This window comes from Equus caballus, chromosome 7 (genome assembly GCF_041296265.1).
Source record: "Equus caballus isolate H_3958 breed thoroughbred chromosome 7, TB-T2T, whole genome shotgun sequence".
Lineage (NCBI taxonomy): Eukaryota > Metazoa > Chordata > Mammalia > Perissodactyla > Equidae > Equus > Equus caballus.
The window spans coordinates 979,718-1,004,348 of record NC_091690.1 but is presented as its reverse complement, the minus strand read 5'-3'; the positions used below and the strand labels follow the sequence as shown (position 1 = coordinate 1,004,348).

General features: G+C 62.6%; 1 protein-coding gene across 37 annotated transcripts in view; it reads left to right on the top strand.

The window, feature by feature from the left end:
* Positions 1-457: 457 nt before the first annotated feature.
* Positions 458-24,631, top strand: part of TCF3 (transcription factor 3) — a 35,417-nt gene continuing 11,243 nt past the window's right edge. For 26 of the 37 annotated variants that reach the window (XR_011440327.1, XR_011440325.1, XR_011440324.1 and 23 more), the window contains exons 1-8: positions 459-597; positions 2,533-2,664; positions 6,109-6,181; positions 19,061-19,134; positions 19,333-19,411; positions 21,434-21,501; positions 22,588-22,720; positions 23,484-23,533. Coding sequence is in view for 20 of the 37 variants with exons in the window: in XM_070272403.1 (XP_070128504.1) it covers positions 2,593-2,664; positions 6,109-6,181; positions 19,061-19,134; positions 19,333-19,411; positions 21,434-21,501; positions 22,588-22,720; positions 23,484-23,533 (549 nt within the window). In the remaining 17 variants the exon portion in view is untranslated. Of the gene's footprint in view, positions 598-2,002; positions 2,665-6,108; positions 6,182-19,060; positions 19,135-19,332; positions 19,412-21,433; positions 21,502-22,587; positions 22,721-23,483; positions 23,534-24,631 lie in introns of those variants that run through there. The other 11 variants (XR_011440319.1, XM_070272407.1, XM_070272405.1 and 8 more) reach the window with 7 other exon arrangements.

The window sequence follows — 24,631 nt, the reverse complement described above, 5'->3', positions numbered from 1 at the left end:
CTTTATCTTTCCATCTCAAGGTCCTCTGCCAGTTGCGTCACGGGGGCTGCTTAAGGCCCGCGTGCGCCTCCGCGCTGGGAGATAGTCCCCCCCGCCTCCCCGCGCTGTTGGCCGGCGGGCCCCCCCTCGCGCGCCCCCGCTCCCCGGCGCCGGGTGCCGCGTGGCCGCCGCTGGACTCCCGCGGGCGCGCCGGGCGGGAGGAGGGAGCCGGGCGCGGGCGGCGGCGGAGGGATCCGCGGCGGCGCGGGTGGGGCGCAGGGGGCGGGCCGTGGGCGTGGCCGGCGTGGGGCGGGGCCTGCGCGGGGCGGGGGGCGGAACATGTCTCCCGCCGCAGGAAGATGAGGCAGCGGCGGCGGCCGCGGGCGTAGCGGGCTGACCGAGCCCAGCGTCGCGGGCGGCGGGCACCGCGGGCTCCGCGCACGCCGCCTCCGCCAGCCCCGGCCGCGCAGGGCCCCGCGGGCGCGGCCACGCGGGAGCGCCCCAGGCCACGCGCCGCCGCCGCCGCCGCCGCCCACGCGCGCCCCTCGGGCCCGCGCGCGCCCTTTGTCCGGGGGGGCCGTTCATGCCGCCGCCCGCGCGCCGGGCCGCGCCGAGCAGGTAACGCGCGGGGCCGGGGGCGCGCGGGGCCGGCGGCCGGGTCGCCCGAGTCTGGGGCGGGGGCGCGCGGGCCGCCCGAGTCATTGTTCTCTCCAACTTTGCGCCCGCTGGGGGGCGGCGACGTGGAGGAGCGCGCGCGCCCAGCCCCGGCCCCCGCCCCCGGCCACTTCGGGAAACTTTGCGGGGGCGCCCGAGGGCCGGCCGACCGGGCGTGCGCGCGTCCCGGGCGCCCCCTCCCCGGGAGGCCGGCCGGAGTTTGGAGAGGGGCGCGCGCGGGAGGGCGCGCGGGAGGGGGAGCCCTTTTGTCTCCGGGGAAGGGGCTGCGCGCCGCGGGCTCGGGTCGGGGCCGGGGGCCGGGGGGGAACATCTGCTCCGCGTTACCGCGGGGAGAGGCGGCGGCGGGCGGCTGGGGGTCGGCAGCAGAGCTTCAAAGGGCTCCCGGGCGCGCCGCCTGCACCGGCTGCGGGGGGTGGGGCGGGGGATTGGGTTCCCGGGCCTCCGCCCACCCCTCCTCTCCCCCCCCACCCCCGAGAGGAAGACGCTCTCTGGGCCGCCCCCCCCCCAAGCGTCTCCCGAAGTGGGTTCCAACACTTTCCCAGTCTCCCCTCCCAAGTCCCGGCGACCCCCAGAAGTCTCGCCGCGGCCCCCTCTTAAGAGCCCGTTTCAGCTCCCCCTCCCCCGAGTCTGCCTTCAGATCGGTTTCAACTACCCCACAAAAGAGTGCGGTTTCGTCCTCCTCAAAAAAAGTCAGTTTCACACGCCCTCCAAAAAAGAAGAAAAAAAAAAACTTAGCGGGGGAGGGGGTGCGCCGGGGCATCCGTTTCACACCCCGTCTCTAGTTGGCCCACAAAGCGGGGAGTTTCTCCGCTTCTGAAGTCGGGTCTCCCTCGACCTCGGAACCCCCTCTCCCCCGCAGCCTCTGGGGTTGCTCCGCGGCCGCCCCCGCCCCCCACCCGGGGAACCCGGAGGGGCTCGGCCCGCTGTCTGTGTGCGGGACGCACCCCTCGCCCTTCGCCCTCCGCTGGGGTGGGACGGGGCCTGGCAGGTGGATTCCCCACCCCCATTCTAGCACGGAGCCCCTGGGACCCTGCGGGGGAAACCCTGCTTTTGCGACCCCCTCCCCCCCCAGGGGCGGGCGGCGGCGAGGGATGTTTTCAAAGTTGCTTAAAAATAATTCCCGGATACATCGCGACAATAAAACAACCCAGGGTTGTTTTTTTCTTTTCTGAGTTTGGTTGTTTTTTGTGGGGGGAGGAGGTGAGGGGCGGAGGGAAACTTTGTGGGTAGGTCGCTGCGCAGGGCGCCCCCCCCACCCCCAATTCGGTCGTGAACGGGGAGGGGGCGGCTCCTCCTCACTTGTGGATTTCTTTCGCTTTGAATTTGGGGGTGACCGGGCCTTCAACGTGCTGTGACAGCTGCTGGGAAGGGGGGGTCCACCAAATTTCCTTGGGGGCGGGGCCTGGCTCGCCCCTCCTCCTTCTCGGGGGCGTGGCCAGTGGGGGAGCCTGGTGGGGGGGGTTGGAAATGGGAGAAGTGGCGGGGGAGAGGGGCGGGTTCTGGCCGGCGGGCTCCCCGCCCTGCATCCCGTTGAAAATTTGCAATTTGATTCCCGATTCCCTGGTGGTCGCAGAGAGAGTTCAGGGGAGCTGTATTCTCGCGCCCACCCCGCCCCCCTCATTGTTCAAACTCCCCGCGGGCTCTGGGGAGGGGTCTCCAGGGGCCCAGACCCCTGGATCCTGGCTGCCCTGCCCCCACCCCTAGTGTCAGGAAGGGACTCACTGTGGGGAGACCCAGATCCTCTGGGTGGTCAGAGGGGCCTTTAAGCAGCTCTCCCCTCCTCATCTGGCCACCCCGGCCTCAGTCGCTCACCCTTTCTCTCCTCTCCCTGTTTGTCCGTGTGTGTCTGTCCTGGCACCTCCCTTCTCCACCACGCAGGGCAGTCTCCAGGCCTGAGGTGCCCACCCTGGCCCCTGCGCCCACTGTCACCGTCAGAGAATGAGCCAGCCGCAGAGGATGGCGCCCGTGGGCACGGACAAGGAGCTCAGCGACCTCCTGGACTTCAGCATGGTGAGCCTCGATCCCATTCTCCCGGGCTCCTCCCCACTGCAGCCCAGGCCTCCGGCCACCTCTTGGACACCCCGGGCTTCCTGGGAAAGAAGCATCTGCAGAAAACCCCCCCGACAGCCGGGCCTTAAGCTGGTTTGGATGGAAGGGCCTCTGGCTGGGGCCGGGGGAGTTGGGGTGCACTGCGACGGGTAGGTTGGCACCCCCACAGCAGTGAGCAGCAGCCAGGTCCTCTCCAGCTTCCAGAGGCACCTGTCACCCCAGGTGTTTGCCCAGGCACAGCTTGGGGCTAGTCCACCACTTTACAGATGGGGAAACTGAGGCCCAGAGAGAGGGAGGGGCTGCCCAGAGCCTCCAACACCTCCATGGGGAGGCTCGGCCCTGAGGCTCTTGCTTGGCTCTGGGGGGGTGGTGGCCTTGGCATTTGTGATCTGCAGAATGGGTGTGATCAGGGTTATTCACTCCATGTGTGTGCAAAAAAAGAAAAAAGGAGTGTCCGGTGCCTGGCTGGCCTGTGCAGGGAGCAGGGACCCTTGGTGAGCCGGCAGACTCAATTATCAAGTCACGCGGTGGCCAGCGTGGTGTGTCGCCAGGAGCTTGGGGCGCAGGGGACAGGAGGAGACTGCAGGAGATGTGGATGGGCATCTGGGCAGTGCTGGCCCAGAGGAAGCTTTCCTGTTGGGGAGGGGGCGGGCCCTGGTGAGAGTGAGCCGTTCTTCACATGTCCCAGGCAGTTTGATCCACGCCAGAACGGCCTGTTTCCCAGCCGGGCAGATGGAGGTTCAGAGAGGGTTGCTGCCTTCCAAAGGTCACACAGCAGCCCTGGCGAGGCTGGAACCGGAGCTCCCCTTGCATGTCGGGAGCTGGGGCGCATCTTGGAGGACCAGGGCCTCGGCTTGCCTGTCTGTGCAGTGGGCCACCTGTCATGGGTGTTGGGGGAGGGAGTGGTTGGTGTTTCCTGGCAAACCCAGGAACCTGGGTACGGCCAGTTCCCTAAATCCTGCTGCTTCCCCTCCCCCAGCGAGCACCGTTCGGGCTTGAAACAGGACCGGGGAGGGAGTTTTCGGTCTGAATTTAACCCTCCACCCGTCCGGGGCCCAGGCCGCTGAGGTCTGTCGAAAACAAAAGTCCCTAAACCGAAACGACGTCAGCCGCCCTGCGGAAAAGCAGAGCCCACGGGACGGGGGGCCACCGCTCCGGAAGGGCCACGCCGGTATTTTTAAGCCCCGTCTTATTTTTGCCTCCTCGGCTGAGTAATCAGGGGTGCAGCTCGCTTGTTTTTTTGTTAAACTGACAAGTCATAGATCACTGGGCCGGAACGGAGCGACTGGGGGGCGGGGGGGCGGCCGCACGGGCCCCGACCTGGCCCCTTCGCCGGAGGGTCCCAACGTGTCCTCCCCCCAGCTCAGCACCAGGCACCCGGTTTCCAGATGAGGAAACTGAGGCCGAGAGGGCTGAGGTGCCCGGTGTCCCGTGGGAGAAAGGCCAGGGCTGGGTTTCCATTCGTCCCAGAGAATGCCCCGGCCGAGCGGCGGGCGCGGAGGCAGCCCCCCCGTTACAGCTGTCGTCCCCTCCCATAGCTGCCTTCCCACCCCCCCCCGGAGAAACTGAGTTAATGTATTTCTTTAAAACAACTCGTTTTTAGACCGCAACCAAAGGTTTTAAAGGGCAGCCGCTTTCTTGGGTGAAGTTCACATCAAAATACAGAGAGAAAATCAAACCACGCTGTCAGACCCCCGTCTGCCCTGACCTGGCCTTCCTGTCTTGGAGGGGGTCAGAAAGAGGGCAGACGCGGGCCTGAGGGCTCCCCAGCCTGGGGCTGGGCTTGAGGGGTGGGTGGGAGGGGTGCCGCTGGCAGATGCTCGCCCTGTGACCCGGCTGGGTGACCCCGCCAGCCCAGGGCGCCCCTCTGAACCGTGCCCAAGACGCCCACGTGCGTTTGGGTTTCAGGATGTCCCACGTGGCCTGAGTCCTGAGCCCGTTTCACAGAAAAGGAAACTGAGGCTCCGAGGGGTTCAGGGCCTGGTCTGGGCTCGTCATGAGGCCTGTGGCGCCCACAGGACACGGCCCAGTGCCCCGTGTCACAAGTGCCACGTCAGCAGAGCCTCTGGCACCCTAGAAGACGAAACAGAGAGGTGGGGTGGAGCCCCCACACACCCAGGGGCTTGGCTGCTGACCCCCAGGCCTCAGGTCCCGTTGGTTCTGGTCCTGGCTCAGGCCAGCCCCTCCCTCCAGGCCTCAGTTTCCCCAGGGGGGAGGAACCATCCTGGAGGACAGGGCCCTGGGGAGGCTGGACCAGTTGAGTGGGCACGCCCCTGAGTTGGGGCACAGATCTGTGAAAACCCGCCCGGGCCCCACACTTCCCATGAGTCTCTGCTCTTAGTCCTGCCAGGGCCAGGTGGCGTATGGCCTCAGTTTCCCCTTCTATAGAATGGGGCGTGGGGGACAGGACCCCACTTTCTGGGCCCCTCCCAGGGCTCGTGGTGCCACCACGGGAGTCATGCCCCCAGGCACTGCACCCCCACCTCCTGGCTGGCCAAGGAAGGTTTTGGGGGGCCTTGAGCTGCTCCCCAACAAGCCCTTGACCTCGATTCTGGCCAATTTGAATCACCTGAACCCCAAACTGGATCTGTAAAACCCAGACCCTCGGGGCAGGGCGCGGCCGTGTTTTGTTTTTTCTGTGGCAAAAGAGTTTGTTGGTGTTGGGTTTTCCTGGTTAATGCTGCTAAGCTGGTTAATCTTTAGGGACTTAGCGCGCTGTGTTGGGGTGAGCCAGGGCAGGGAGGGAGAGTGGGGTGTGGCCGTCCCACATCAGGCCCCGGAGATCCACCGAATCAACCGTGGGGGTGGCAGCCTTTTTCTTGTCTCTCCAGTGTCCTGCGTCTGAGCCTGTTTCCCCTTCTGACAGCAAGCTGCGGGGTGCCACGGGAGCTGCTCTGGCAGCTGCTGAGCACAGAGCACGGGGCTGGGGGTGCCGCGGGGGTCGCTCGCCCCGGGTCAGTCTCCCTGTCCCAGTGTTGGGGCCTGGCTCTCCCCCCCATTCCTTCCACTTAAGGTCAGGGGCACGCGAGGGAGTGATGCTGGGCTTGCTGGGAAAGGTGGCGTGCGTCGCGCAGGGGGCTGGAGCTTCCGGTGGTCCTTGCTGGTCCCCCTGCTGAGCAGCGGTGATCTCCCTTCCCTAAGTTGCAACTTGGGAACTTTGTATCGGTTCTGAGAGCAGATACATTGTATCAAGTGCCTAACAGGTTACTCTCCTCTGCTGGAAACAGTGTGCAAACAGCAGCGTTTGTATCTCCCGGGATGCTGCTGGGGGGCGGCCAGGGGGAGCCTTCTGCGCAGGCGCGTGCGGCCAGGCCTGTGCTGCCTGTTTCCCCCTGTGTGGTCTCCTCCAGGCGGAGCCCCGTCCCCAGGCTCTGCCCCACTCACGTCTCTCTCCCTCCCCTGCAGATGTTCCCCCTGCCGGTGGCCAACGGGAAGGGCCGGCCCGCCTCCCTGGCCGGCGCCCAGTTTGGAAGCTCAGGTAGGACCGGCTGTCTCGGGGCTGCGCGTTTGTGGGAAGAGATGGGCGGTGCAGAGGGGCCGGGGCGGGGACGGCGCGGCCTGAGCCCAGGGCGGGGCTGACAGCCGGACCCAGGCTCGCGGACGGGGCACCCGGGGAGGAGGTGTTTGGGGGCGCGCCCAGGCCTACAGGTGGAGTGGGGGGGCGAGGCCTGGGCCCTGGTGTGTGTGGGAGGGTGTCTGTGTTACTTACGGGGGGGCCGTGTGAAGCAGCAACTTGAGCCTCCGAGGTCCCCCTAGCCCAGGTGGGGTCCTGAGTCTCTAATCCATCCGCCCTGGGGAAACCAAGGCACAGAAGGGGCGTGACGTGGAACCCCAGCCCTCACCAAATCCCACCCAGCTCCTGGCTGTTTTCGTCCAAGTGTGTGTTAGTTGCTTACTGTATATGTACCCTGCACTGGGGTGACCAACTGTCCCGGTTTGCCTGGGACCCAGGGGGTTCCTGGGACTTTGAGCTCAAATTGGGAACATCCCGGGCACACCCGGACTGGTTGGTCACCCTGGCCAGCACTGAATGCCGCCGACAAGGCAGGGGGAGGACAGACAGCACGGCCTGAAGCAGCATATAGTGGGAGTCAGGCAGCAGAGTGGCAGGGAGGGGCTGTCACAAAGCCAGGGCCTTGGGGACTGTCTCCGAGGAGGGGATGTTGGTGCAGAGGCCTGATGGGGATGGTATCAAGGCAGGGGGCACAGCCTGTGCAAAGGCACTGGGGCAGGCCTGGGCTGGCATATTGGAGGAACAGAGAGGAGGCCCGTGTGGCTGGAGCAGAGGGACAGAGAGGATGGGACAGGTCGTGTGGGGCCTGGTGGGCCACGGGGAGGACTTGGGCTTCTCCCCATAGGGAGGTGAGAGCCGTCAAGGGCGGTAGGCAGAGAGAGGTGCCGTTGGGGAGGTGCATGTTGGGGGGTCCACTTGCACCATCGGTGGGGTTTGGGGAGTACCTCCCGGCACTAGGTGTGGACTTTAGTGTTTTTCTGGGGTCTCAGGGTCCGAGCTGTGTCCTTATGTGTCTTGGGGATCCAGGACCCAAGGTCCATCTTGGAGTTGTCTCTGAATCCCACCCGGGTGTCCAGTGGGCTGCGGCTGGAGGAGGAGGGGGTCTCGAGGGGCAGTTCACGCTCACCCCCCACCCCCAAGGGAGGGATGTCGTGTTGCCGCCCCACTGCCCTGCGTTGGCCTTCCCCTCCGCCTGAGGAAGTGGCCGCAGGACTGGCCGGAGTCCTTCCTGAGATGTGGAAATCCCCGCAGGCCACCATGCCCCACCCTCGGAAGCTGCCCCGGGAGCCAGGGCGCTGCCACTTCCCTGCCTGGCGGAGGGCCAGGCCCCGGGGGCTTCCTGGAGGAGGTGACACAGGCATGCCCTCCTCTCCCCCTCTGCCCCAGGCCGTCTTCCCTCGTCCAGTGTCCACTCACAAGGCCAGCAGCCCCGAGGAGCGGAAGCCAGGGGCCTGTGAGCCCCTCGGCCACCGGGAAAAATTCTTCTCTGAGACCCCCCGCTCCCCGCCTGGCCTGAGTGAGACCCCCATGACTATTTGCAGATTGACTTCCTGTTGTATCTGCAGCCCCGGCTCGCTCTCTGGCCCTGCCCTGACCCCCATTGGACAGTTAGGGTCTTGCCTTGTTCCCCCGACTCGTCAGGCTGAATTTTCTTACTCTCATGGGAAGTGGCATGGTTGGTCCAGCCTGAGACCACCCCCAGCCGGACAGGCAACTGGGGACCCCACTCCACCAGCTCAGTTCGAGAGTAGTTGATGCCAGCCTGAGCCTGGGGCGGGGGTCACAGGACTGAGGCCCTAAGACCCGAGCCGAAGGGCCTTGTCACTGCCTCCCGACACCACCAGGCTGTGACACCGTGTTATCAGGTGACAGTGCTCCTCTGAGCCCCAGCTTGCTTGTCTGTTTGCCAGGCGTCTGCCTGTCAGCAGAGGGTTGGACGGGGGTCTCCCCTCCCTGAGCTCGTTCCCCGCCTCTTCCCGGTGGGACTGGAGCCCCTGGGGAGGGGGGCGCGGTTGGGTGGTCCGTCAGCAGGGCAGGACCGGGGGAGACCCCCTTGCCGAGCCTCAGTTTCTTTCATCCGTCAGTGGGTCACCATCCTTCCAGACGGGCCGTGTTGGCCTGGGGCTGGGGGGCCACCACCGTTTGTCAGGAGTTTCCACGTGCCTGTGGGTCCCCGGCACAGGGTCCCGTCACCCTCCTCGTCTGTGCTGGCCTGGCGTCTATTTAGTTTGGTTTCTCTGAGTCCTCAGTTGCTCCTAGATTCATCCCGAAAGGGCACTTTCTGCCAGCAGGTCAGCAGCCGGCCGGCCTGGGCGGTGTCCCCGATAGTGGCTGGAGCGGGAGGCGGGTGGGTGTGGGGGCCGCCTGGCTCCCTCTGATGGTGTCGGAGAGGCGAGGCCGCGCCAGGCGGGTATGCGGGTTTTTATCCGGATTGGAGGGCGTTTAAGACGAGCCGAGTGTGTCCCCCTCCCTTTGGAGGGGGCCCGGGCCCGATGACAGCACGTCCGCGGCCAGAGCCGGTGGGTCCGAGGCCCCAGGGACGGCAGGAAGCACTCGGTGACACAGCAGAGGAAGCGTCTTCCTATTTTTACCGTCCGCGCGGCTCTCTGGGTTTGTGCAGTTGTGGACGTGGCGCCCGCTCAGGGCAAAGACCAAGGGCAGGGGAGGCGGCCGCTGTGTCGTCTCCACAGGGGACCCTGTGATCCCGGCCTCCCAGGTGGATTCTGGACGGAGGACGCTGGCCGTGGACGTGTGATCACGCTGGGCACGTCCCCTGGTGTCCCATCGCCTTGGCCAGCGCCGGCTCTTCCTAAGTTTCCTCCCGTTCGCTGGGCCTCAGAAAGGGGTCCGCCGTTTCCAGGGTGCTGATGTCACCGCTCACGGGCGGCCGTCTTTGCAGGAGCTCATCCGCCACGTGAGTTCCTTTGTGACGAGTCTCCCGTCACTGTCTTGTGCCCTTTTTCTTTCTTATTTTGGAGTTGATCAACTTTTGTTTTTGGCTTTTAATTTTGGAAACTAGAGATTCACAGGAAGTTGCAGCCAAGTGTCCAGGGAGGACCCTCGCTCCCTCCCTTGGCCTCCCCCCCGCCGCCCCCCCCAGCGGCGACATCCCTCACATCTGTGGCGGGAGATCAGGACGAGCCCCCGAGTTTGCTCAGATCTCACCAGTTTACGTGCGCGTGTGCGTGTGTGTTTCATGCCGCATGTAGGGCCGTTAGGCCATGGCCACAATGCAGAGCAAGAGGCGTCCAATCAGAACACCGTCCCCCTCCATAGCCACACCTGGGGCCCCCCCACACCCAGGGCCACCGCTGATCTGTTCTCCACCCCACAGTTCTGTCATGTCGATAGTGTTCTGAGTGTGGACTCGCACAGTGTGGAACCTTCTGAGATGGGCCTTTTTCACTGAGCCTCATTCTCTCGAGATCCATCTGAGTTGTGGGCTGTACCACCAGTTTGTTCCTTTTATCGACACCCGATGAACTTTTGAACGTCAGCGATGATAGTGCTTATCAACCAGGACTTATATCACTATTTCTGGAGCACTGTGTGCCGGCCACCAAGCTTGGATCATTGATTTGAGCCCTCCATCCTCACAGGTCGAGGAAATAGGTATAGTTATTAGCCATCTTTTACCAATGAAGAAGCTGTAACCATCCCAGCTGACCACCCAGTCCTGCCTCCCATAGTGTCCTGTACCCCTGCCCTGCTCTGCTTTTACTGATTTGCAAGAACTCTTTATATAGGGAGGTTGTTAATCTTTTGTCATCTACATTGCAGCCTTTTTTCTTCACTCTCTCTTTGTAACCATTGCTACTGGTGGAGATTTCTAGTTTGTCTCAGTGGTTTACAGGTATTGTTTTTACATTGTCTTCTTATTTATGGTTTTCTGGCGTTAGTGCCATTTTGAGAACATTTTTAGGAATTGGTTGACAGTCCATTCTGTAGTGCTGATGTGATGGTCGTGAACGTGCCTGTTCCTCGTTGTATCAGGTTGAGGAACCTATGGGGAAAGATGTGGGAGGAGAGAAAAGCGTGCTTTTGCCATCCTGGGCAGATCAGAGATGTGAAAAGTGAGTGGGAGGGAGGGAAGCTTAACAGCAAAGTGATCAAGCTTGAGCTGACACAGCAGCTCCTGGCCCTGTGCACCCGTGGGGCTGCTCAGAACACGCGTCCCGGGGCCCTGCACCCAGAGCCGCTGGTGCAGAGGCTCAGACGGGGCCTGTCAGAGCTTCCAGGCCATTCTGAGGGACATCTCCAGTTAGAAGCACTTTTTTTGAAGAAGAAGATGATTAGCCCTGAGCTAATATCTGCTGCCAATCCTCCTCTTTTTGCTGAGGAAGACTGGCCCTGAGCTAACATCCATGCCCATCTTCCTCTACTTTATATGTGGGACGCCTGCCACAGCATGGCTTGACAAGCAGTTCCATGTCCACACCCGGGATCCGAACCAGCAAACCCCGGGCCACCGAGAAGTGGAACGTGCACACTCACCTGCTGCACCACCGGGCTGGCCCCTAGAAGCACTTTATCTACCAAGCGTATGTCTTTTTAAAGGCCAAGCCCTATAAATAAAGACCACACCCCTTTTATAAAAATTGACCCCATACTGGGCACAGTAAAAACCTCTAACATAAAAAATAAAGACTAAAGCATAAACCACATTCTCTGAGAACAATGCAGCAAAACTAGAAATAAAAAACCAAAAAGGAGAAAGAAAGAAAAAAACCTAACCACTTGGAAATACCGAAATTCCTTTTTACCCGCCTGTTGGGTTAAAGGGGAAATCAAAACAGCCCAGACAGGCTAGACAGAAATCAGCAGTAATGTAAACACGTTGAGACTGAGGTGCAGCCAAAGCTGTACTTGGGGAGGAATCATAGCTTTTGATGTTCTCATTGAAGCGGATAAAATGAAAAGAGTGGGATTAAGCATTTAAGTTAGGAAGTTATAGAGCAAGAGAATAAACTCAAGGAAACCTTTATTGGTGGTTTTGAAGGGCTTCAAAGCATTTCCTAAATTGCCAATTACCTGTGAATTTTTATCTCACTTTTCTACCTTTTTATCTGTTACTATCTCAGTGCTACTCAATGTTCATTATTGTAGTTTTATGGTATTTTTATTGTCCTCCCTCAGTTCTTTTTCGTTTTTTTCCCCCCATGTTTTCAGACACACTGATTATTTTTTATGAACATTAGAATCATTATGCTATGTCTCTTCTTCCCACATCTCCCCCCAAAAAAAACCTTTGGAATTTGGATATTATGTTAAATTCATAGGTGAATTTGGGAAGAACTGTTTGTCTCTGTAGTACTGTATTTTCCTGTTGTGAGAACCTGAGGTTTTCTCTATCTGTTTTGTTTTTGCTGAGGAAGATTTCACCTTGAGCTAACATCTGTGCCCATCTTCCTTTCTTTTTGTTTTTTCGCTGAGGAAGATTAGCCCCCAGCTAAGATCTGTGCCAATCTTCCTCTGTTTTGTATGTGGGACACCGCTACAGCGTGGCTGACGAGTGGTGCAGGTCTGCGTCCAGGATCCAAACCCGCAAACCTAGGCCACCAAAGCAAGGCCCTCTGAACTTAACCCCTATGCCACGGGCCGGCCCCACTAAGTTTTGTCTTTTGACACTTACTACTTTTAAACTTTGAAAATTGGGATAAAAGGCACTTAGTCATTTTATACTGTTTTGTCTTAATTCCTTCACGTACTTTTCCAGTGAGGGTTATTTCTAGGTATTTGAGGATTTCCCGTGCTGTGGTTCGGGGATCTTTCTCGTCCCGTTTTCTCCCTGGTCGCCTCCTGACATCCTTCGTTACTCGTGTTTTCCCCCTGGTTCGGTCTCCCAGGTGAACCATCAAGCCGTCCCGGGGCAGGTGATCTGTGCCTTCTCACGCCCGCCGGTCTAGAACCGCACAGCGCGTGCTGCCTGGCGCATTGTCTGCAGGACCAACCCTGACACTGGCTGTTGGTTCCGGATCTTTCCGTGTGTGTTTATGGTGTTCAGGGCGTTTCCTTCTGGTCCTGTACGACCACCGGCAGCGAGCGCATGCGTTCCTTTCGGGCATGGTCCACGGACCCGACCTGCTGGCCCCCGCATCTCCTCGTTGGCGTCTTGCCTGTCTTCCTAAGTCGGAGCGGGTGGGGGGCTGCCCTCGGCCCCCCCCCCGTATTTCTGACCCAGTTTCTCTGGAACAGTCTCTGCCTGGGACCCTGGTCCCCGGGCGCGTGGGGAGCCGCCCTGCCGCCCATTCGCATCCCTTCCTTTAGGAGCTGCCTCGTTTCTGTGGCGAAATCCTCCTCCTGAGGTTTGGTCCATGCCTCTTGTCAATTGTAGCGTTTTCTTAGGGAAAGAGCCCCCTTTTCGGGCATGTTTGAAGATGGTTAACGTTGCGTTCTTTTGGAGTGTGTAAAGCATCCTGTCCTTGTTTGGCTGGGGGTGCAGTCCGTGTGTCAGTCCCCAAATTTACTAATTTTTCCTTTTTGTTCTTTTGTCCTTGGGCAGCTGCCTCGTGCTTTGTCTGTCGCATTGATTTTTCTTCCAGGGAATCCACCTCATTGTCGAATCGATGTTTATCAATTGACTACTGTCTCTGTGCTACTTCTGTCTTAGTTCCTCCTCTTTTCAAAGTTGTTTTTATTTTTTTGGACTTTTGAATTTCGATGGCCACTTTTGTCCATTCTCTTCTCTCCTGTTGGTCGAGTCGTCAAGTGGCTAGCGTTACGCCATCCCTCTGAGGGCTGCTTCAGCCTCGAGCCGTACCCCGTTGGCATCGCAGATCCATGTTTTCATTTTTCTATAGATACTTGACTTTCTAAAAATTTTTTTTTTTTTTTGGAGTTCAGTCCTTGTGGAGATCTCTGGCCTGGCGAATTGCTAGGCCACCAATGCAGAGATCAGACGTGGCTCGAGCTGCTGTTGGGAAGATGCTGGGCGTTCCCGCCCTTGAAGAAATGGGGGCCCCTTTGTCACGCTCCATGGTACCCGAGGGATGAGGGATGGTTGGACGCGGAGCTGGGCGCTCTGGTCTCCCGCTCGACCACGTGTAGATTCTCATTGTGGTTAATGCATCGCTGGGCGTTTCTCCGGCCTCGGAGGATTCGAACGCCAGGTTATCAGCTCGAGCAACTCAAGTCAGGGCGGGATTTTCTTTGTGGGTCCAGCCTGTCACCCGCAAACCCACCCTCTCTTCCAGCAGAAGCTCGTCCCTGAATTCAGACTTGCCCGTGAATATTCCAGCCCTGCTCCTCGTCCGCGTGACTTGGTGTATACCTTTGTGCGTCTGACCGTATTTCATCTCCTGAGTTGCTTGTTCCAGAACTTGCTGCAGGTGCCGTGTGTTAGATTCCAAGAGATTAAGTCTTCAGCGGCCTTATATTTTCGGCCTTTGCTTCCATGCCCTCGCTTCAGGTTCTCTGCTTTCGTCCTCCTTCCTTGCGGCCACGTCTGTCGGGCGCACAGTCTCCTGACTCGGGTCTGGAAGGTCGTGCTGGTTGCAGCTCGACTGGTGGTCATATTCACGGTTTTAAAGAACACGTTCAAAGCTCCCCTTTCTCGCTCTGGCAACCCCCGGGGTGAAATCCCGGCTCCCTCTCCTGCATGGAGGAGGAGGAAGGCACCTTCTGGGCTCTCCTCCCCCACCTTGGTGTCTGGTGTAAAGAAATCGCCACATTTTGGAAACATTGTTTCTCTTCGTTTGCAAATTGCACAAGTCAGAATCCTGCTGGGAAGCAGGGGTCCTTGTGTATCGACTCTGCTGGTTAGGAGGCTCAGAGCAAGTGAGGGACTTACTTTCCTCTGCCTCAGTTTCCTCATCTGCAAAGTGGGGGCGGGAGCAGCCAGTCAGGGACCCCACAGTGGGCGCCCGGCTTGTCCTCCTGACCCGCACCGGCTGTGGAACCCGCCCTCTGGGTCTGGAGCGTTTCTTCAGGGGTTGTTTTCCCAGCAGGGGACATTGGTGGCTTTCGCAGGCAGGTTCCCCTCCGCGGAGGGACAGCTGGTTGGGGAGGGGATTCCCCGGTTGCCCCCTCTCCCAGCCCCGCTCCCCCTGGGGAGGCCTCGTCCGGCCGGCCGTCCTGGGCGTCCAGCGAATGCACACGCTTCTGTCCCGCCTTCTTTGCTTCTCCTCCGTTTTTCCCGGGGGTGGGGGGGAGCCCTGGGCGTCTGTGGCGGCTCAGTTTGGGTGGGTGTCCCTCCTGTTCCTTCCGGAGCATGGCCGGCTCCCAGGCGGCTCGGGTCAGGTCTCACATCCCTGCCTCTGCTCTGCGTCTGGGGCGTTTCCAGAACGCGCCCTCCTCCCGTCGAGTGTCTCCTCCGTGTCGTCCATCCTGCTTTAAACTTGGCTGCGATCCGCTGCGGTCACCTCTCCGTCACTTCTCTCTCTGAGGTCTCCTCCTTCTAGAACAGAGAACCCGTGGGCTCTGCAGCGCCCTTGGCAGCGGCGGCCGCTGTCCCCGACGTGCTTGCTTCCCCGTTAAACCCCGAATCCTTGGCTCGCTCCGTCTTCCGCGTCTGCGTCCGCCTCCCCGCGTGTCTCCACGCAGAGGCGGCCGGGCTGCTTTCTGAGCTCGGACTTGGGGTCGGGCGGTTCTCCTGTCCCCACGCTCAGGACTGCGTGGTCCCCCTCAGGCCGAAGCAGGAGGGGTCTTTCTGTTGTCACTCTGGTCCCGGATCTTAAATTTGGGGGTGGGGGGCAGTTTCCACTCCGAGAATTGCCCCATATTCGTGGGCCCCGTCTGAGGGCCGGCCCCACCCACCGGCAAAGCCCCGGGCTGGGGGTTCGGGAGGGGGGCCGGAGCGAAGCCTCCCTTCCTGGTGGATGAGGCCGCCCGTTTTGTCTACACGGCTTCCTGTTCTGCCGGGGGTAGGGACTGCTGCTTTGGGGGCTCCGGGGGACCCCATAGTCTTAGGAAGGGTGGGGGGTGGCGGCCCCCTGCTTTCTCACCCCCCCTTCCAGGGCAGAGCCTCCCCGGCCGCCCTCCCGCCTGGAGTCAGGGTGGGGGCGATGCTCTTCCTCCTTCCCGATCTTTTATAGAACTCGGGGCGCTGGGCAGGGCTCGGACACCGGCCCTGGAAACCTTATTAAAATTTAAAACCCCGCAGAATGAAAAACAAGCACCTTTGCGTATGAACGCAGAGGGCGGTGCTGGGAGGCGGCCTGGAGCCCCCGTGGCTCCAGGACAGGAAAATGAGAAAATTGCCCAAAACAGAAATCACGAGAAGTGAGCCCCCCCCCAGCTTGTGGGAGCCGACAGGCCCCCGAGGAAGGGCTGCCCCCCAAATTCAACCCCCTGTCTCCCTTGCCCCACTGTGACCCCGCAGGGCACAGGGCAGCTGGAGAGGCCACCGGCCGGTGTCTTGTCCTTTGATTATGCGAGAAAAGCTGGTGGGGGACAGACAGGCTCAGGGTCCCAGCAGCACCGGGAAAACTGCAGGAAGAGAGAAAGTGGAGAGTTGTTCTTGGGGTGTCCGGATGCGCATCCACCCAGTGAGGTTGTGGTGCGTGGTGGTGATTTTTATTGTCACTGTTGTTGTCGTCGTTGTTTTGATCTTTGTCTCGGGGGCCACGCCGCCCGAGCAGCAGGCACAAGCCGTCCAGCTCCACTCAGGGTGCTCACGGCCACGGAGAACTGCGGGATTTGTCTGTTGGTTGCACTGGCCACGGTTCAGACACGCACGTGGCCGCCACCGTGCACAGCGCAGGCGGAGAACTTGGTGACTGTCGCAGGAAGTCCCGTTGGAGACACGTTACATTATTTGTGGGCGCCATGAAGAAATGGAAAAGAAAGGTTGTGGAGGCTGGTTGGGGGGGCCAGTCCTGTGCAGGCAACGCTGGGGTTGCACAGAGGGCCCCGGGCTGAGAGGGGATCAGTGAGGTGACTTCTCTGAAGGGGAGGAAAGGTGAGCAGGTGTGGGGACCCCTGCTGGGGGTGGGGGCCAGGGTCTCCTCACATGTTGGGGGCGGGAGTCTGGTCTCTGCCGTGAGGGCGGTAGGGAGCCATGGCAGGGCTGAGAGGGAGCGAGCAGAGCTGGGTTTTGCTTCTGGAACCTCCATCTGGCTGCCTGGGGTGGAGTGTCCCCAGGAATCCTGGGAGGACAGTGCTGGAGGGACGTGGCCTGACCCCGGGGACGGAGGGCCCCCTGGGGCAGGCCGAGGGAGGGAGGGAAGGAGAGGGGGTTGCTCCCTGCTGCAGCCTGGGCCCCTGGGTGGGGGGCGCTTACAGAGCTGGGCTGCAGGCCAGGCTGACGACCCCCTGGTTGTGCCTGTGGGTCTTGGGAGGACGGCGGCCAGGGCTGTGCGGGGGGCCCATGCCCACCTGCGTTGTGCCCGTCCCGCCCCATAGCCCCGCTCCTGTCCGGGAGGCTGGCTTCTCTATGCAGAGGGACTGGCTCGGGGACTTGTCTTCTGTCCCAGGTCGGCCGACCTTCTCCATGAGGGGCCGGCCAGTCTCTGTGGCGGCTGACCTGTCCACCGCTGCAGCAGAAGCCACCGTGGACGGGGGTGGACAGGACGGGACGGGAAAAAGGGTGCGTGCGCATAAAACTGCATTTACTGGAGCAGCCAGGGGCCCGACTGGGCCAGCCCTGCGCAGAGGAGTCCGGCCCAGGACATGGGCCACTCAGTCCCAACACATGTGTGCAGCTGCCGAGCCCACTCCCTGTTTGATCAGACGGGGGCCAGCCCTCCGTGACACGGCGAGGGGGTGGCCCAGCCGGGAGCAGGGTTTGTTGGGAGCCAAATGCGCCCCCGCCCTGCTCTGGGCGTTCCTGGTCATCCCTGCAGCAGCCTGGGCTCCGGCCCCCAGGGCCCCAGGCGCCCCCCGCTCTGGCCGCAGCTCCCGGGCCAGCCGGGCTGGGTCTGAGCCCGGAGATCTTTCCAGGCGCCGTCCTGCCAGCAGTTCACCTCCAGCGTTTAAAAAGAAAAAAATCATCCGAAAACTACTGTCTGACAGCAACGTCTTATTTTATTAGTGTGTTTTAATTAGAACACGAACAAGGATGTGCTATGAATATTCATGACCGGCTTATTAAAATGCATAATTAATCGGTGAGGGGGTTAATAACAGTATTAATGGAAGTCAGGCGAGGGGCCGGCCCTATTTCTCTCATTTCTGGAAGGGGGTGACCGGGGCTGAGCGAGGGGGTTTCCAGAAAGGGCAGAGAGGGCTCGGTGGCCAGGAGCTCCCGGGGCCCATGCTTGGGGGGAGTCCCCGGGCCTTGGGGGGCTGTGGGTGTGGGAACAGCTCTCCCCGAGAGGTGCCCGGCTCTGGCCTTGGGACATGGCCTCCCTGCTCACTCTTATGGGGTCCCGGCGCCTCTGGGGCCACATTGTGGGTGCCCACTTGGGGTGTGGGGGCACCCAGAGCAGGGACAAGCTCATCTCAGGTGGGGGCTGCTCCAGAGGGGGAGGGGAGGACAGGCAAGTGGATGTAGAGGGAAACTGAGGCTCACGAGGTGCTGGCGCTTTGCCCAGGGTCACCCCTGCCTCAGCAGCCGCTCTCCTCCCCAGAGCCCCAGTGGGGCCAGGGCTTTGGGTGCAGCACCCCAAACCTGGGAGCAGATGCCGGATGGATTCCCGGAGACCGTGGGAGCCCCCTGCCTGGCCCCCACCCGCCGAGGCAGCGCCCCAGTCCCCCACCGTAATCACATTGGAAATTTTTGATTAGAAAACAAAATCTAAATGAGATATGAATATTCATTTGGCAGGGAGATTAATATGCATAATTATGTAAATTAGACAGCAATTAAACACCGATTCTCCTGGGGGAATGATTAACACAAAGGCCCCGAAATAGAAGGATGTAATTGGAAAGAAGTTTCTGGTACAGATGAGCAGGGGAGGCAGGAGGGCGAGTGAAGGGTCTGGCTGGGGCGCGTGGGGTCGGAAGGTGGGGGCCTGCCTGTAGAGATGGCTGGGCTGCACCCATCCCCGTCTCTGCCGCCCCAGCCTGGCTTGGGGGGCCTTCAGACTCAGAGTGGCTGTGGACACCCCGGTTCTGCAAAGTAGAGTCTGTTTGTAATCCCATTTACAGAGGAGGGAAACTGAGGCACAGAGAGGGAGGGTCCCGGGGCTGCTCCCCTTCTGCTGGTCCAGGCCGTGTGCTCTGTGCCCCTCGGCCCCCCACGGATGGAGTCAAACGCCCCCAGCCCAGGAAGGGCCTAGGAGGGATTCTGGGCGGGGCCTGGGACAGTGTGTGGGGAGATAAGGACCCCACCCGGGTCCTCTCAGCTCACGGGTTAACGCCCGCTGCGCCTCGGGCCTCTGACTGCCCCTGGTGGGTGACGGGTTCAGTTCCAGCTAGAGGGGCCGGCAGCCTGTGCCTGGCGGGTACTGAGTGGCGGCTGCCGCTGCTGCTTCAACAAAGGGGTGGCCCCACGCCCCAAATTAACAGTGATGGGAGGGGGGAGACTCCCACCCTCCCAAGATCAGAGCTCATTGCTCAGCACCCATTCACCAGTGCCCTCGTGGGCCTGTATCGTGGGATCAGGAGAGACTGAGCCTGACACAGTTGCCCCAGCCCCCTCCGCCTGGTCACTGCGGGGGTGGGGCCTGGGGCTTTGATGGATGGCTAGGAGTTGGCTGGCAGAGGTAGCTGATGGAATCAGTTTTAGAGCTGCGGCGCTAGAGGCGTGCTCAGGGCCAGGGTGTCTGCGGTGCTTGCCGGTGGCAGTGGTGTCAGTATGGGCAGTGCCATGGCTGGGGGACGCCGGACAGACTCCAGGGCTGGGCTGGATCGGGGAGGGCCCGAGAAGGCTGCCGAGTCGAGCGAGGTGATGGGGACCGAAGCTGGCTTCGGAGCTGGGCAGGGCGGGGGTGACCTTCTCTCTCTCTTCCTGCCCCACAGGCCTCGAGGAGCGGCCCGGCTCGGGCTCCTGGGGCTCCAGCGACCAGAGCGCGTCCTCCTTCGACCCCGGCCGGGTGAGGGGCTGCTGCGGGGCCAGGACGCGGGTCTTCCTTCTCCATGGGGGTGGGGCAAAAGGGGAAACCGAGGCTCGGAGTGGGGAGGGCAGACGCCGGCCTGGGCTGTGGGGCTCCGGGCTGAGGGACGCGGGTTCATGTGCTGCCCCCTGGCCGCGGAGTGGGTGCCCAGCGCCCCTCACTCTCGTCTCTCCGCAGACCTACAGCGAGGGCGCCCCCTTCGGCGAGCCCCCTGGAGGCCTCTCTTCGTCCACATTCCTGGGCCCTGGGCTCGGAGGTGAGTGTCTCCGGGGTGCGCCCGACCCTGGGCACATGGAGGGTGCGGTGGACGCGCAGGACCCCCCCGGTGCGTGCAGGCCCGCCGACGGCAGACGGACCTGGCCAGCGGGGACGCGCAGGAGTCCAGGCTCTGATGTTGGGGCCCAACCGGCTGTTGCCTGTGCCGTCCCCCCACTGGGTGACCACAGCGGCTCCGGGGTTGGGAGCGGCCGGGCCTTGGCGCTGGGGCTGTAAATGGGGTCTCAGGCCCGTCCACCAGGAGTCGGCGGGAGCCGCTTCACAGCCACGTCGTCGGTGGCGGTCCCTAGGCCGCAGCACATTGGGGGTTCAGTGGAACCCAGGGGAGTGGACGGGCCACCTGTGGACCCTTGGCGGGACTCACTGACGGGGACACGGGGTCTGGAGGACTCTGGGGCCAGCCTTTGCCCCGGACCCCGAGGGGATGGCGCCTGCCGGGCATGGGACTGGACGCGCTTGGAGCCGTGTGGCCCGGGGTGGCCCTGCACCTGCCGCGAAACAGGTTCCCCTCACTGTTCCTTCCTCCTGCCTCTTCCTGACGCGGGCAGTTCCCACGGTGGCCTGGCCGGCAGGGTGCACAGGGCCCAGCTGTGTCCCAGGCCGCCACCTGGCCCTGCGGCCGAGCAATCTGGGGTGGGTGCGGGGAGCCCAGGCTGAGCCCGGCAGCCAGCGGGGAGGCGAGTGCCCTGTGCCCCAGGATGGGCCTGGCCTGTTCCTGTGCGGCCCCAGCCCCGTCTGGCGGTTTATTCCTTGCGGAGGGTCCTCATCCTGCCCTCACGCCCTGGTGTGTGGGCCTGGTGCATGGATTGGGCGCCTGCTGTATGTGCACAGGTCCCCTTCTAGAGCCTCAGCCTCCTCTCCCTGCACCCCTCATCCTTCCTCCCAGGAGACCCCTTTTTGGTGCCTGCTGTATGCACAGCAGCCCCATCTCACAGGGAGCCACTGCCCCGTCGGCGCTGTGCCCACGCCGCCCCGGGAGGGAGGAGGTGTGGGCGTCGCCTCCGTTCACTTGCTGGCCTGCTGGCCGTTCACTGGCTGGACGCCCCCTGGCCTCCGGGCCTCTGTTTGTTCATCCCTAAACAGGCCCAGTGCCACCTGCTCCGAGGGGTCACGGAGGTCAGGCTGGAGGGCACAGCCAGTGGGCGCCTCTTCCCCATCCCCCCCACCCCCCTCCCCCAGCAGCATTTGCTCCAGGAGTCTGGTCAGAATTATCATTCTTCTAAAGTAAATTACAGGTTTTTTCCCCATTAGTTTGAGAACAGTTCAAATCAGTCGGCAGAGTGTTCTCGTTCTTTGCTCACAGCAGGGCTGGTCATGGTCCACCTGCAGTCCACGTTAGTGCCCAGCCTAAGCCAGAAACAGACTTAAATGGCTCAGGTCCTGATTGATCCAGGGACCTGCTTCAGGCAAGGCTGGATCCAGGCATCCGTGCAGCCCTGGGAGTCCACCCACACCAGCTGTTCTCTTGGTCAGGCTGTTACCCTCAGAGCCCCAGGCCTCATCTGTCCACACGGGGAAAAGGCCCCTTCTCCCCAGGTTTCTTGAATCAATCTCCCCAGGGATGTCACGTGCTCGTTCACAAGCCAAGCACTGGCTGGGAGCTGGGGGTGGCACCGGGAGCCTGGGTGCTGAACCGTGCAGGCACCAGGCACCCCAGTCTGTCCCCTGGGAGCCCCCACCCTGGGGAGGTGACACCTCACGACCTTGAACAGAGGAAACCAAGGCTTGCGAAGGGCACTGGGGCCCGACTCAGTGCTCTTGCCCCTCAGGGACGGGACGTGACGTCAGGGGGCCCTCGTGGGTTTGCAGAGTTCTCTGAGGGTCATCTTGGGACAGCGTCCCCCAGGCTGATGGGGAGACCAGCTTCCCACCATGGTTTTCTGGGTGTTGTGCACTTATGGAGCACCTGCTGTATACGGGCATGTTCCCTGCACTGGGTCAGCCCCTCGGGACACACCATCCCTGGGGTCAGCTCCCAGTGATCCTCTCTCCTCCCTCCCAGGCAAGAGCGGTGAGCGGAGTGCGTACACCGCCTTCGGGAGAGACGCGGGTGTTGGTGGCTTGACTCAGGTGAGGCCCACGTCTGCGGGGCGGGGGCACCGGTGGGCCTGTTGGTGTGCTCAGTCTGTGGAGCCCGGAGAATGGAGGGGGCGGCGCAGGTGGGGAGCCTGGGGGGCCTTGACCCCTTCCCCCCGTATACTCCCCCCATAGGTTTTAGTTCTAAACAAGCTCATCACGGTCTGTCCCCCGCCCCTTGACCTGCAGCAGGCTCTCTAGTCGGCCCAGCGCTGGTCACTCTCCAGCAGCAGCTGAAATAGGGCTGGACCGTGGGCCAGGCCGGGCCCTCTGGGTGTGGACGGGGAGGAAGCAAGAGGTGGGGAATACCTGGGGCCGCCGTGCGCAGCTGGAGGGGCTCCAAGAGACGCCCGCCCACCCCCAAGTGGCACACGGGGAAACTGAGGCCATCCCGGCAGCTGCCTGCCCTCCCAGGGAGCTCGCCCCACAGGCTGCCAGCCCGGGCAGGACTCGCACCACGGCCCCCTGTGCGGCCGACAGGAGCGGTGGTGGCCACCGCGGTCCCAGCATGGCCTCCTGTCCCGGTCACTCCCTGGGCCTTTCCCCTGATGCCCGAGGCCTTCCCTCGTGTCCCAACCTGCAACCCCCAGGTCTCGCGGTGCGCTAGGCCTTGTCCCAGGTGGCGCCGCCTGTGTGCACGCTGTGCCCAAGCCAGGGCAGCAGCAGACGCAGCTATTGGGCTCCAGCTGAGTACCAGGCCCTGGGCCACGGGCGGAACTCACAGGGCCCTGTCCGTCCTTGAGCCATGGGCATACAGACGGGAGATGGGGGTTGGGAACGGCAGAGCCAGGGCTGGACCCCGCCTGGTCCTGAGGGCGGAAAGCCCATCTCACGCTGCCCCAGGCAGTTCCTGACCCCGGTGTGCCCGAGCCCGCCACTTCTCTCCCCTTTGTGACAGCAGCAGTGTGGCCACGATGCTGTCTGCAGAAACGCAGCCCCAGAGGGCAGAGGGGCTCCCGCGAGGGCCACTGTCACCCCACATGGTCCCTGCGGCCTCCTTTTGCATGAGGTGTTTCTTTAACCGAAATTGTCTGGGGCTGGATGGCAGCCCGGCCTCCTGACGCCTCCCTCTCCTCCTAGGCCGGCTTCCTGCCCGGCGAGCTGGCCCTCAGCAGCCCCGGGCCGCTGTCACCCTCGGGCATCAAGGGCGCCTCCCAGTATTACTCCTCCTACCCCGGGCACACTCGGCGGAGAGCCGCGGATGGTGGCCTTGGTGAGTGGGGCAGCCGGGGCCGGGGGACGCTGGGGAGATGGCGGGGGACCCGGGCGAGGAGTGAGTGCAAGCGGAGCCATTGGTCACTGGGCAGCAGCCGTGGACACTGCTCTCTGCTCCGGGGAGGACACTGCAGCTGGGGGTCCCGCGTGGGTTCTCGCGGGCCGTTGGTGCCCGACCTCGTCTGTGTCTGAGGACACCTCCGCGCTGTCGGTCCCCGTCCCACGGGCTGCAGGAAGCTCTGCACACGCGTGTTGTCTCTGTGAGCTCACCCTTCACGGCCAGCATCTGAGCTCTGTGCCTGGCACCACTTTAGACAGCAAGTCACCCCCAGAGCTTAGAGAAGGGATCCTGGCCTCCAGCCTGAGCTGGCGTCTGAAGGCTGCGCGTAGGCTGGTCCCACCCCAGCTGGGCGCATGCGCAAAACCCAGGGAGAAGGGGTCGGGGCCCCAGCTGTCAGCTAGTGGGGGTCTGCACAGCGAGGACCACCGTCCAGGGAGCCGGGGTGGGCGGCTCCATTCTGAGTCCTCGCACCCTGCCTGGGGTGCCCGCACACCCTCAGAGCCAGGCTGCTGGGTCACGGGTCAGTGATTCTGTCCAAAGGAGAGTCCCAGGGTCCTTCTCCAAGGTGCAGGGTGGGGCTGTCTCCTGGCCACCCCCCCGTGACAGGCACGTCCCCGGGGCTGTGGAGGGCCCCCCACACCCCTGGCAGCCGGGGCAGGAACCAGGCCAGACGTGGTGCTCTCTGCTCTCGCTCTGACAGACTCGCAGCCCAAGAAAGTCCGAAAGGTGCCGCCGGGCCTCCCGTCCTCGGTGAGTCGGGGGACGGGGTGGGCACCCCACAGGCCAGCGCCTCTCCTGTCCCCAGGCTCAAGGGCCCTCCCCACCCAAGGCCACCCAGCACGTCAGTGGGACACTGGCCACATGTGTGGGTCTGCATGTGGGCGGGCTCCTTGTGGGTTCTGACCCCGAACCCCATGGGCTCGGCTGGACTGGGCCTCAAGGCCGCAGCCCGACCTCCGAGGGGTGGGGCTTATTCCTGGGGTCTATCCTGGATGCCTGTCGCTTTAGGAGAAGAGCATTTCTTGTGTCCGAGGCTTTGGAAAGGGCGTGGATGGGGGTCCCGGGGGTCGGTTCAGAAGGGCCCTGCCCTATCCGCCCTGGTCGTGCCACCCTGAGTCCCCGCCCTGCTGCCTGGCGGTTGGCGGGGTGCCAGGTGCACAGACGGCGCAGGGCCCTCAGCGGCCTGCAGGGTGGGCTCCCTCGACGTCCTCACATCGGGAGGAAGGCAGTTTGCTGGTTCCCCAGCAGGGCCGCCCCCGGCCTCTCTGTCTGGCCCCGCGCTGGCCCCAGGCTCAGGGTTTGCCGCAGAGGCTGCCGTGCTGCTAGGAGGCACAGTCAGGTGCAGGCTGTTCTAAGACAGGACTGTATCGTGGATCCCTGTTTTTCACACCCCCGCCCCCACGCTGGTTTCCTGGTACCCCTGCCCTCGGCACGTGTGCCCTGCCTTCTCTCCACGGCCAGGGCAGGCGCCACCAGTCGACCCCAGCGTTTTCCCGCTGGGCCCGGCCGCGGTTCCAAGCAGCACCAGTCTATCAGAGTCAGTACTGATGTTGGACCCCATCCATCCCACTGTCCTGGGGCGGTCAGGCCGCAGTATCAACCCAGGGCCTGGCGTCTGAGGCCCCAGGGTCTTGTGTGACCCGGGCTGGGGCCCCGGGAGGTTCTAGTGCTGGGGGTTTCCCAGCTGGGCTTTGACAAGTCAGTAGGCGTTTGCTGGATTAAGGAGGGAAAAGGTGTCCTGGGCAGGGCCTCCAGTCCACGAAGGCCGGGGTTGAGGGTGGGAAAGAAGAGTGGAAGGAGATGGCAGTGCCCCCAGGGCATCGAACGCTGACAAGGGGCTGTCTTGGG